The sequence below is a fragment of the Callorhinchus milii genome, unplaced genomic scaffold (assembly GCF_018977255.1).
Source record: "Callorhinchus milii isolate IMCB2004 unplaced genomic scaffold, IMCB_Cmil_1.0 Scaffold2, whole genome shotgun sequence".
Lineage (NCBI taxonomy): Eukaryota > Metazoa > Chordata > Chondrichthyes > Chimaeriformes > Callorhinchidae > Callorhinchus > Callorhinchus milii.
In genome coordinates this window covers 28,830,925-28,844,444 of record NW_024704743.1, presented here as the reverse complement: position 1 = coordinate 28,844,444, position 13,520 = coordinate 28,830,925, and the positions used below count along the sequence as shown (strand labels likewise).

Here is a 13,520-nt window from a genome sequence, read left to right as displayed (position 1 = left end):
AAGTTATGGAGCATATAGCTAAAATAAAATCGTATTTAAAATGCCATTGCATAATTATTTAAGGAGATTTTAAAAAAATTGTGCTTTTTAAAGTTTCATTAGATTTGTATTGTCAATTCTTCTTAAAACGAACTGGGCCTAAGGATTAAACACTTGCAGGTTCTGTAAAGTTATTAGTTTAAAAGTTGCATAGCAATTTAACTGTTCAACATGTCTGAAATGTTTTTTGTGCCAACCAGCTGAAAATATGAACGGTTTGCTGAACTTGGCATTTTAATTTTGAAATCTATCAGTGCTCATATTTCTTGTCTACATTACTATTGAATGCTTCAGGGCCCCAGGGTGTCTATAGAGGTTGGTTTGCCCTTTGTGGGAATGCAGTTGGCTCTTAGATCACTGTCCTTGTGCTGCCTGGAGTGGCAGGTATGCTCTCTGCTCTCGCTATAATATCATTGTGCCCTCACCCTTCCAGGGATGTATTTTGCCCCGTAAAAGAGGAAAGAGTAATTTATCTGCATGTATGCATTTTATTTCTACCACTTAAAACTGCACCATAAACTGAAGTACTGCTTCAGTTTAAACGTTCTTCGTAGATCATGGCAGACACAGATGTCAGGATCTCACAAGCATACAGTGTTGCACAGACTAACAGTATGGGTGTAAATCATCATGTCAGCATGAGTTCTCTGCACAGATCATTAGCACAGATCAAACTTGTGTACCAGAGTGGATTTCAACATATAAAATATGGCTGGTCCCACCGAGCAAGGTCTCCACCCACAATACTCAGCCACTGACAGAGCATTTCATCTTCCAATGTTTGTTGTTTCATTAAATTACGCTCAAACAAACACAATCTCACAGTGCCACCCCATGGTAGATAGTCTGCAATACTTCAAAGGCACATTTTTAAATGCGTGTATTGTACAATTTTAATGTTGGCTCAATATAACTTGAGTTGCATGATGAGTGGAAGCATTTTAATCCCATTTTTAAACCACAGATATGGTGTTATCAGATTGTTAATTAGGTTTAAACTTGTGATTTAAGACATAAGTTGCCCCAGCCTTTAGATTTCTACTGCCTTAATATTATGGTTTGAAAGATGTAAGATTTTGAGCGAGAGAGTGGCAGCAAAATCAATGCTGAAGAGAGTTTAACGTGATACAGTGAGGAGTTGCACTTACATGGTACTTGATATATTCGAGACACAATCGGCTGTGTAATATAAAGGGAAAAGTGAACTCCAAGTGAACCTACATTTGTAATGGTTTCAAGCACTTACATCTTGTCAACTTGATCTTTGTGGGCTAGAACACGTTATTAATGTATTCTACTCTATTCCTCATCACTTTTATTACACTACATTTGGATAACTTATTTTTTTCAGAGTCTTCACTCGCTTTCTTTATTCTCTCCCCCCTCCCCCCCTCCGTTCTCTCTGGTGTACATCACAAAGTTCTACAGATGTGTGGGCAAGACAGGCAAAGTTATCCAGAGTCAAATAAAATTACTGAGCGAGCAGCTGAACCAAAGCTGCACAGGCATAAGTGTTAGGAGTTTATTCTTTTCCTTCTGAAATCTGTGGCTCAGGAAGCTTCCTGACATGGAGGTATTTTGTTTCTTGCAGTGCGGTTAAGAGCAAACACGGTTGTTTACAGAAAAAGCAAATACTTTTACTCATTTTAAATGGTATAAGATTATACCGGATCCTGGACTTTTGGGCAGCAGTAACGTACAGTAATTGGCTTCTGCTGGTTATGTCCATCCATTTTTTAAAAAAATCCTGTGTGAATTGATTTCTATCAGATTTTGATAAAGTCTCCTAAGGTATTGAACCGAATGCAGAAAGGAAAGCGGACATAATGTTCTTAGTTCTTCCTGTCCCCCCAATAATCCCATCATATAAACTAAGCATTTCTACGTATAGAGAAACCTTTACAACTTTAAACCAATTTAAATAATTTGTATCTTTAAACTTAGGAGAACCGGATACATAACACGCTGAACTGTAGAAAATGGAAGCTGTGTGGATTCATTCAACTCTTCAATTATAGGAATAGAAGCTTTGGTCGCAATTGTTTAAAAAAAATGCAGTACAGTTTCTGATCCAGCTTTTCTTTAATGCTTTTAGCTATGAAAGTATGCGCTGAAATCAATACGAAATGTTCAGACTTTTTGAAGGCAGGGGAAGAGGAGTAATAATCTTATTGTGCATAATTTTAAATACAACAGACATCATTACAAATTGCAACATCTTTTCGTTAAATATTTTTTCTCTAAGAACTGCTGCTTCGGGAATTGTTGCTTGTGTCAGAAGCATTGAAGATCTGTACATTTGCTTTGTTTAACAAGCAAATGACATTCTATAAATATTTAATTGGAATTCTTTTTGTAGAGGCAAAGTCCCTCAGAAGGACCTGGAAGGGTTGTTTGAAGGCATGAGCGGAGATTTTACCAGTGAAAACTTCTCAGCCACCTGGTATCTGATAGAAAACCACTCAGTTACAAGGTCAGTAACAATGCATGTGCTCGTCATTGGAACAATGTTTTGTTTTAAATGTCTGGTCTTGTCAAGTGAGTTTAACTCACTGTGGAGTTCCATAGCGTAGTGGTTAGCGTGCTCGCTTCACAAAGAAGAAGACCCTGGGTTTGATTCCTGGACAGGGCAAAACCCTAGGCAACTTTCTTTACCCCACACACCTCTGTTTACCTAGCAGTAAGTAGGAACCCGGTTGTTGGTTGATTAGGAGATCACTTTCTGGAGGTAATAATCCCTCCCCCCCACTCAATCTATGGCTGTTTGTGGGACGCTGCTGTGCGCAATTGGCTGCTGGGTCTCGCCACAAAATACAGTCAATCCACTTTACAATATATTCTGTGAAGCGCTTTGAGACGTCTCATTGACATGATAAGGCGCTATATCAAATCCAAGGATTATTATTATTACAACCCCTTGACTAACGGTTGGGATGGTGAATCGGCAATACTTTATCAATCATATGATCTATTAATGACTTTCTAGAACATTTTAGAGATGAATATTATAAAATAGAAAACGGGAATTGTTATCGACCATGGAATATTTCATAGGATTGTCTAAACTTGGTATCAGTATGGAAATGTGATACAGTGCTTCTCCAAATTTCTTACGTGGAGAAATTCACACAGATTTAAATGTTTTCCTGAACTATTGCATTGCACAGTCTGTTTCAAATATTTGTGCATTCATGTGAGTACATTGCATTATTACAGGGGAAAGAAAAATCAACATAAGATTTGTTTGTAAGATTTTTAATAAATTTGTTATTAAATACACAAACTAGACAGTCATTACAATCTGCAGCAAAATCTTAGAATCACTTTGAGATGGCCTTCTGATGTGAAAGACGTTATATCATATGTAAGGTTTATAATTTATAAAGCAATTTACAGGATTTACTGTAAAGTGCAGTGACTGTGTTTTGTAGATAAAAGTGGATTCTGAAATCTGCATTCAACAGCAAATTGAATTGTCGATTGGCGGAAATACAGTTCAAGGGCCAAAATGAAATGGTATTGGAAAACATACTTTTAATCCTAATAAGCATGTTTTTTTAAATACTACTTGGGCTCTCGATTGTTAAACGAGTTTATCCAAAGCCTACAGTCAAAGGATCAGATGTGGGATCATCCAGATTTGTATGGCTGGTTTCACACTGGGCATTATGAACACCAAGTGTGGTTTCAGAGGAACTCAGCACCATTTGGGGTTGGCTGAATTTGATAATTTACTTCTAGGGGCTGTCTGATCTTTCTCACACACACACACAGACACACACACACAAATTTCAGACCACAGCTGGGCATTTCTGCTTTGAGAGTGCATATCATATTAACCATTTCAGGCAGGAGTACACAATTGCTCCATCCAGTCTGCTAAAAGACTTTGAGGCTATGTGCCTACACTTCATGGCATTGTGCATTGGTTCCCCCCCCCTCCGTGTGCATATTGTGCCACCGTAGCTCCCTTTGTTCTTAAATGTATTTGGAGAAAATTCTCAGGAAACCCATGGGACCACCTGCAGACTATGAGAAGTCTGTCTGACGCTGGCTCATTGATTGCCCTCTGCTGCTGTTGAACCTTCTTTCATCAGTGCCATGTAAACACTTTCAGATAAACGTGTAATATTAGCCACAGACTCTTGTAGACATTGCATTCCACAGGTGACCTCTGCAAACTAAATATTGCGTTGTATTTGCACGGGATCCTTCCATGGGATACGATTTGTATTACAGAGGGAATTTTTGTGGGTTAATGTCCTGAGAAATTTTCCTTGCCAAGAAATAGAGTAAACACTTATATGATGCATTTATTTGGTTTTTTTATTCGTTGGTAAACGGTCGAGTCTGAATGACTGTTTTGAGTTGTCGTCTTGTGCCTTTAAGGGGTTAGGAGCCTTTTGAATTCTAATTTGAGAGAAATGATGTAAAACTGGATTTATATGTACCAATAGCCAGAAATTGGGTGGTGTATTGTTTTGTCCGATTGAGCAACTTCCCTTCCAGAAACCCTCCTAAAGAGCTAAACGCTTAGGTTTCTGAGCCACTGGTCTCTACTGTTTCAGACACCAATAAAATTTAAGAGGGCAGAGAATCTCTTGTCCATGCACAGAATTATCTGTTGACCTATATTCTTGAAATTTATCAAACACTACGCAAAGAGCGCTGGTGCAATGTAGGATTTTTTTTGTAAGTTTAACGCAGAGTTAATGTAATGAACCATTGTCCATTTTTACTTTTAAAAAAATGTGCACTTTGCTTAACCCAGGTAATGGGAAATCTGAACTTTCAGAATTCCGCTGTTTTGGTTAACTTTTGTCTGTTTTTTTTGCTAAAGGAAACTGATTTGTACCTAAAATTACTTACTTTCCTGCCTGAAACTTGTGACTAGTGTAAACAATGTCCTGTAGTCTAAATTTGTTCACCAGGTAACAGGAAATGGAAGTCCAATCTTAGCTTTGACCACATATAAAACAACAAAAATAGGTCAGGCTGCTGATGGGTATAACAACATAACCTTTTTGCTAAAGTATTGGAGTTCGTAGACAAAAATATCTTTTTCGAAATGCAAGTTCTGATGTGTGATTATCACCCTAGACTGACAAACGATCAATGCTTCTTAGCAGTGAATAAAAGGCTTTAGGTGTAAAAAAGAGTAATAACACAGCTAAATTGTGTGTTCCTTTATCGGAAGGAGTGGATATTCAGCTTGTTGAGTTTGGAATAGCCAGTTTGCTTTCTTATTGTCGAAGTCTCCTCCCTTGGAGTGGTGTAAAGAATGTTTAGAAACTGCAGTTAAAAGCACAAAAATGTTAGCGCAATGAATGTTGTAAAATTGGCTCAACTCCTTCAGCATCATTGCGACTCTGTTATTATGGGATCATAGAATATTACAGCACAAAAGGATGCCATTGCTGGCTCTTTGGAAAAGCTTCCCAATCAGTCCCACTGCCCCACTCTTTCCCTATCTCCCTGCAATGTTTTTCCTTTTCAAGTACCTATTTAATTCCCTTTTGAGAATTGTTATGTGCAATATTTTGTGTTTTAAATTTAGAAATGGCATATACAAGGGAATGGGATAAGTATGAGAATTATTGAATTTTGATTTAAAAAAACACAAATCTCATCAGAAGGCTTTTTAAGTTCTAATGACAGATAATGTTACAATGTTCAATTTTGTGTATTTTCAAGTATTTTAAAAGCTAAGATTGGATCAAAAGATGCAATAGGGATCCAATTCCATAAACAATTATTTTTTGCAGGGCTATACTAACATTTATTCTAATTATTATTATTATCATTTCTGTGCAAAAATTAGAAGCAAACTCAAACAATAGTTTGAATCCAGGTTGAATTTTTCATGCTTTGCTACATTTTTGGAATTCTATGTTTAATTTTGACACTAGAACTACCCAGAACTATTTTTCACTAGAAAAAAGTGAGTACACTTTTCATTAGAAAAAAGTGAGTACAGTGTCTTGCAGTGCCCTCCTACTTTTTTCTAACTTTGTTTTTAGAAATAGCAATTACCCATTTTGAGATTATTGGAAAAAGAACAGCTTTTGATATTTGCACATTGGAAGTCATAATTAGTGCATCTATTTTGGGGATTTCTCACATTAGACCTCGGTGTATGGTTTATAAAGAAAATGATGCCGCTGTTGACTCAATATTCAGTTACCCCCAAGGCTTTTTGCCGCAACCAATTTTTATATTTATGATAATAATCCTTGCATTTGATATAGTGCTTTTCACGTCTTCTAGACGTCCCAAAACGCTTCACAGAATATACTGTAAAGTGAATTGACTGTATATTTGTGGGCGAACGCGGCAGCCAATTGCGTACAGCAATATCCCACAGTCATGGATTGAAAATGACCAATTTATTATTGTTTTGTTTTTTGGAGGGATTATTATTAGGCGTGTGGAGTAAGGAAACTTGCCCAAGGTTTCGCCCTGCCTGGAATTGAACTCAGGTCTCTCGCTTGCAAAGCGAGTGCTCTAACCACTGAGCTACAGGACTCCATATTTGAGGAGAAACTGAATGTACTGTAAAAGTTTGCTTTGCAACAGATCCTGAAGTGCTACAATATATGCATAAGTTGTAATCAATATGGGGTGTGGGGTTTCGGGGTGGGGGGCTGGTGGAGTGGTGGGAGAGGGAGGACAGAGGGACAGGAAGATATTGTCCAACTGCTGTTGCCCGTTCTTTGCTGAAAATTGCTCAGTCCTGTTCTTTATAGGTTTTGAAGTAGGTTTCTGGATTTCAGCCACAAAAGTTTTCAAAATTCTATACTTTATTTATCACCTTTGGATGTCTAAGATAGCAGCATTAAAACGATGTAATATTTGTCCCCTTTTAAACTTTTTTTTAATAAAGATTTTAAGGTTATTAAGGCAGTGGGACAGAGGCTATTCCGTGATTATTTTTCTATTGGAGGAAGTGTTTTCAGCATAAAGAAAAGAAACCAAAGGAGGGAATAGTGGTATTTGTACTGGGGCTTTGAGGTTGAGAGGAAAACAGCACCATAAATGTTGCCTCTTATTGGTAAAAGAGCCTTGAGGCCTAAAGTGAGTATTTGTTCTGAATGGATCCACATGTGTATCACGTCAATCCATGTGATCTCAGCTCTGATGAGATCTTAGTTCCAAGACAAGTTCCCTCTTGAATTGACATGACACTCGTGGGGTTCCCTGGAGGAGCTGTGTTTAATGTCCCGAGGCTCTTGCCCAGTGCAAGCTGCAATTTCTCCAGCAAGTCTTTTAAAACCCCAGTGTCTTGGCTACCAAGCCAGTTTGGAAGTAAATGCATCTGATAAACCAAAAGTTCATTTTGGATTCATGTGGGGTGTTAAAACATTTGGATGACTCTTAAAGATCCTGTATTAGTCCAAATTTGGACATTTACTGAGAAATTCTAGTTGCTAAGAGGTGGGACATTGTGGGATACATGTCAATAAATGGAGTAAAGCAAATTGGCTCCATTTTATATAGGATACAAATCCTTTTTTGAGCAGTTGACTCTAAAATATCAGTCTGTTTCCCTTTCTGTTATATAATTTTCCAAAATTCAGGCAGGCACCTTGATTTAATAGGAAATAAATGATAAGTGCACCCAACATTAAAGGAAATCTAGAATAGACAGTTTTAAAAAATATATGAAAAATATATATATTGTAGTATAATCCTTAAAATGTGTAGTGTTTGCTTCAAAAATGTTCATTTTAGAATTTTCATAATGTTTACTTCTAGTTAGAAAGTGGTGATTTGGAAGGTGATTTACAAACACTGCAACCTTACAGCTCATTAATTGTACAACAACAACAACCACTTGGATTTATATAGTGCCCTCCACGCTGGACGGCGTCTCAGAGCGCTTCACAGTAATGAATTCCGGGGCCGAGCCAGGGGGAGGGGGAGGAAGGTGACCAAAGGCGCGGTCGAAAAGAAAGGTCTTCAGAAGGGACCTGAAAGTAGGAAAAGAGGGGACGAAGGGAGTGAGGAAGGGAATTCCAGAGCCTCGGGGCATAGTGGCTAAAGGCACGGCCACCGAAGGTGGAGCGGAGGGCTCGGGGGACGAGGAGGAGGCCCGACCCTGTTTTGAGGAGAAAGGAGGTCAGAGAGATAGGGGGGGGTGCAGAGGAGTGGAGGGATTTGAATACAAGGGTAAGGGTGAGGATCTTGGAGTCGATCCTCTCTGGGATAGGCAGCCAGTGCAGTCTGACAAGGACTGGGGTAATCGGGGAACGTAGTTTGGTGCGGGTGAGAATGCGGATGGCAGAGTTTCGGATGATTTGGATTTTATGGATGGTAGTGGATGGGAGACCGGCATGGAGGGAGTTAGAGTAGTCCAGCCGAGAGGTGACAAAGGCATGGACCAGGGTTTCAGCGGCTTTCGGAGAGAGATATTTGCGGGGATGGGCGATGCGTTGGAGATGGAAGAAAGCAGTGCTGGTGAGGGACTGGATGTGGGGGAGGAAGGACAATTGGGGGTTGAACCTGACGCCAAGGTTGCGTACGGGTTCAGAGAGTTTTAGGGGGAAGTCGGGTAGGTGGAGGAGGTAAGAGCCGTGGGATTTGAGATGTTGACGATAGCCAACGAAAATGGCTTCCGTCTTGTCGACGTTCAGTTGAAGGAAATTTGCGCTCGTCCAGCCCCTGAGATCTGAAAGGTAGGCTGACAAAACATCAGGGGACTGGGGGTCGCAAAGAGAGGTGGAAAAATAGAGTTGGGTGTCATATGTCAAACTGGTGGTGTTATCAGGGTGAAAGCTGCAGTGCTGATAATCTGTGAACACAACGCCATTAAAATCTTTATTTAAAAGAAAAAAATATTCAAGTGAAATACACAAATTTGTTCACCAAAACTGAGTCCTACATTACGATTGCAGTACATACAAAAAAGCTGGTAATATTCCCAAACTATTTCATGTTTTCACTTTTAAACCTGATCAACACTTTGGATAGCTACATACAAAGTTAAAGATATGTATTTTCACTCTTGCCTAATTGAATTGTCTTCCTGCATACAATAACTTGCATTCAGTGTGTTTGAATCCTGAAACGTAACAAAGTTCAGATCATATACGAGTTGTAAAACTCGCGTAAGTCTTATCTTTATAAATTGTATAAATGCCTAAATTGTACATTCACCCCCAGTATCGTTCAGTTTCCTATCAAAAATACTTAGATTTCTTTACGCTACTCGAATTACTCACCTCCTAACCCATAATGTCACTCCCCTATCCTCCATTACACCCACGCTTACCAAAGGCCTAGAATTGCGGGAAATGACGTCCGGACGCATCAACGCACGTGCACTTACATTCTATCAGGGGAAACGTAGTCTCCATCTGTCATCACGTGTGCAGAAGAACTTCATTTCCCTGATTCAATGCAATGAATAATAATGATTATTATTTGATTAATGTTTGCCGCAAGTGTGCATGTGGTGACGGGTGAAGACGCATTGAATCGCGGGAAATGTAGTCTTGAGCGTCGCCGCATGCACACTTACCGGATTTAATACGACTTCTACAGTTTGCCTGCAACTCGTACTTTGCTTAAGACGTATGAAATCTTATGATCTCGACTGATATGACATACGTGAGTTTTACTGTATAATCAAATTCCTTCAGTTGGTCTGCAAACTTGTAGGACTCGGTCATCTATCCTTTTACGTTTAATGTCTCAAAATGCTTCACAACATTTCTGAGCATCCCTAAACTAATAGGAGTGAACACTTCCAGATAGCCTGTTATTAGCAGTGAATTTCTCTGTACACCCTGATATAAGCAGTGAACACTTCCCTATCCCGTGTTATTAACGATGAGAAATTTATACAAAAAACTAAAAATGAAGGGGTTTGAGTTCTGTGCCATTACAAGGATAACACAATACCTATTTGTAAGTAATTGTCTCGTGGGAACTAAGCAGTAAAAGAGCCTGCGGTGTACCTCCACTCTGATGTTACATCTGGGAATTCGGAAAAAGTGTCTATTTTAAAAAAGGGCTTTAAAATGTACTTTTTAGAGGCTTTTTTTAAAAAAAGTTATAGATAGGTTTACAACACATCACTAAACCAATGCAAGATGAGTAATTGCTTCTCTATTTTAAGTCTACTTTACACTTTTTTCAAAAAAATGCTCAATTCCTTTTGACTGAGCATGGTGCTTGAGACATTCTTTTCACATTTCATACAACGTTTTAATGATAAGCTGTTAAGATAAAATACTTGTTTCCATTTAGATATTCAATGGAATACTGCACATAAATATTGTGTAATACAGGGTTTGTGTGGCTCCTGGAACCTTAACTAAAGTAAATTTTATTGGAATTGAAATTTTACTCGATTGTACTTTTCAAGACTGAGAGTGATAGATCTTTGTTAGATATGGGTATGGAGAAAAGGTGGGTTAATGGAGTTGAGGCTCAGAGCAGCCATGATCTAATAATAATAATCCTTGCATTTGATAAGCACCTTATCACGTCATCAAGATATCTCAAAGCGCTTCACAGGAAGTACTGTAAAATTGATTGCATATTTTGTAGGCAGAATGGTGGGACAAGGTCAGAATTACCTATCCCTGTTCCTAGGATACTATTTTATAATCAAAGTAGTTAAGACACATATCATTCAGCTATAGAAAATTTAGGCGTGGAGTCCTGTAGCTCAGTGGTTAGAGCACTCGCTTTGCAAGTGAGAGACCTGAGTTCAATTCCAGGCAGAGGGCGAAACCTTGGGCAAGTTTCCTGACTCCACACACCTAATAATAATCCCTCCAAAACCAAAAACAATAATAAATTGGTCATTTTCAATCTACGACTGTTTGTGGGACATTGCTGTGCGCAATTGGCTGCCGCGTTCGCCCACAAATATACAGTCAATTCACTTTACAGTGTGTTCTGTGAAGCACTTTGGGACGTCCTCCCGACGTAAAAAGCACTATATCAAATACAAGGATTATTATTATTATTATTAAATCCTTTGCAAGTTTATTGGGTTTCAAAGATTAAAGTTACCTATAAGGGTTTATTTGAACTGTTTCTCTGATATACAGATATATTTAATTTCCTGCAATAAGGCTGCTGAAATACACAGTCAGTCCACGTTGCAGTATATTCTGTGAAGCACTTTGAGGCATCTCAACGACGTGATAAGGCGCTATTTCGAATACAAGGATTATTATTATTTCTTGTCTGCTGTCTTTTTCTCACTTCTATTACATCAGCAAACTAGAAAATGTCTTCCCTTGTCCTTTTCAGTTTTGATCAGCTGAAAGTTGCTGCAAATTATTTAAGGAAGCAGGCTAACAAGAAGAATGAAGGAAGCCTGGCATATGTGAAGGGAGGCCTCAGCACCTTCTTTGAGGCTCAGGATGCACTTTCAGGTATCTCTTCATCTCTCACTGCATAAATTTATTTTGTGTAAGAATTCTTTCAATATACCTTTCATTCCAACACGATACGGGATTCCTGAGGAAAAAAAATATTTAAATATTTTTAATTGAAACAACTATTTACATTTATTTAATGCCTTTTACAGGTAATAATCCCTCCAAAAAAATAATAATAACTTAGTCGCTTAGTCCAAGATTGTTGGTGGGACAATGCGGTGCACAATTGGCTGCCACGTTTCACCCACAAAATACATTCAATTCACTTTAGAGTATATCCTGTGAAGTATTTTGAGACGTCCCTCCACTTTGCCCCCTCTCTCCCCTTTTTCAAGTCCCGCCTGAAAACTTTTCTTTTCGCCCGTTCTTACGGTCACCTCCCTTCCCCCCACTTCTGGCTCGGAGTCAGGCTCCGCCACTGTTAAGCACTCTGAGATGGCACCCTGAGTGGAGGGGGCTATATAAGTGCAAGTTGTTGTTGTCTCAAAGACGTGATGAGGCGCAAAATATGATGTAAGGATTATTAGTATTATGACAGTGGGAGTCTCAGAACGCTTCACATGAGCGTGAGCTTAAGGGTGGTGGGGGGGAAGTTGGGCAAAGAGGTCGGTCTGGAAGGAAGGGAGGGAAGGAGGGAGTTTGTTCCAGAGACGGGAGATGGGGGGGCTGAATGGCTGAAGGCTTGCACAAACTGAGTGGTGGAGGCAGAAGGGTCACGAGGGTTTGTCCATATACTACATGTTAGGAGGTAAATTTCAACATAGCATACTGCAAATTGCTGGCCATCGAGGGGTTTGGGGAATATCTAAGCCAAACATTCCCGTACCTAGGAGCTCTTTGAAATTAATTATTTCAGATTCAAGAACCTATGATTTTTTGGGGATGTGTGATATCTTTCAGGAGAGAAAATGTTGCGTGTTTTGAGTTTTTTTTTCTTTGTTTCCTTGTACACAAGTTTATTTATTGTGGGTGGATGGGTGGGTGTTTGTGTTTTGGTTGGATAATTTTTTTAAAAAATCCCTTAATTTTAAATCGTATAGCATTTTCATTGCTCATGTGAAGGAAAGGGAATGGTATTTTAAAAGTGTTTTTATAAATGGAGCTTCTTGTTCGTGTTTCTCGGAGGCTCTGTGGCTGCCTGCCTCATGGCATGAGGAGAAGTTGGTCGTGCACAGTTTTCTAAGCCCACCCAAATTTCAGCTACTGGCTCTGTCATCGCCTTGGATTTTATTTTTCCATTGGCACAATTTTAATCTTCCCTTCAGATCAGACATCCACTCTTGTCTGCTCCTGTGGATTTTAAAGCACTATTGAAAAAACTAAAATAATCAGTAAAATAAGATCTGTGGGACATCATTGTGAACAGATTGGCTGCCCCATTTGCCTACAAAATATACAATCACCACACTTTACAGCATATTCTGTGACACAATTTGAGACGTCCTTCCAATGTAAACGGCTCTGTTCCAAATGTATTTAATGAATCTCTGTGGCCAGCAATGCAAATTGAGAAAAGTTATTCACTCTTATGATTTTTTTTGAAAATCACAAACATAACGCCTTATCACGTCGTTGAGATGTCTCAAAGTACTTCACAGAGTATACTGTGAAGTGGATTGACTTTGTATTTTGTGGGCAAAACACAGCAGCCAATTGCACACAGCAGTAAAACTATTAATTCCCCATGAGGAAATTATTTTTCTCAACAACAACAACAAGATTACATTTCTGTAGCCGCTTTCATGTAGGGAGGACGTCCCAAGGCTGGACAGAGTACAGCATTTCAGACCTGAGCTGGGGTTGGGGGCCGTAAGGGAAGGGAGGGGAAGGGGGGTGGCCGATGGCATGGTCGACGAGGAGGGTCTTGAGGCGGGACTTGAAGGAGGCTAAGGAGGGGGCGAGGCGGAGTGACTGGGGGATGGAATTCCAGAGGCTGGGGCAGAGTGGCTGAAGGCTCTCCCGCCAATGGTGAGGCGGGTGAGTCGGGGGACGTGGAGCAGGCCAGATCCGGCTGAGTAGAGGGAACGGGCAGGTTGGTAGGGGGTTAGGAAACTATTCCAAAAGGTTTCTCAAACCTGTACT

The 13,520-nt window shown here is 39.5% G+C and overlaps 1 protein-coding gene across 1 annotated transcript in view; it reads left to right on the top strand.

The window, feature by feature from the left end:
- The window catches only part of exoc2 (exocyst complex component 2), a 165,644-nt gene that overhangs the window by 53,704 nt on the left and 98,420 nt on the right, over positions 1-13,520 (top strand). Inside the window, exons 5-6 of the mRNA XM_007889614.2 lie at positions 2,399-2,512; positions 11,308-11,432. Of these exons, the coding sequence (XP_007887805.1) occupies positions 2,399-2,512; positions 11,308-11,432 (239 nt within the window). The remainder of the gene's footprint in view (positions 1-2,398; positions 2,513-11,307; positions 11,433-13,520) is intronic.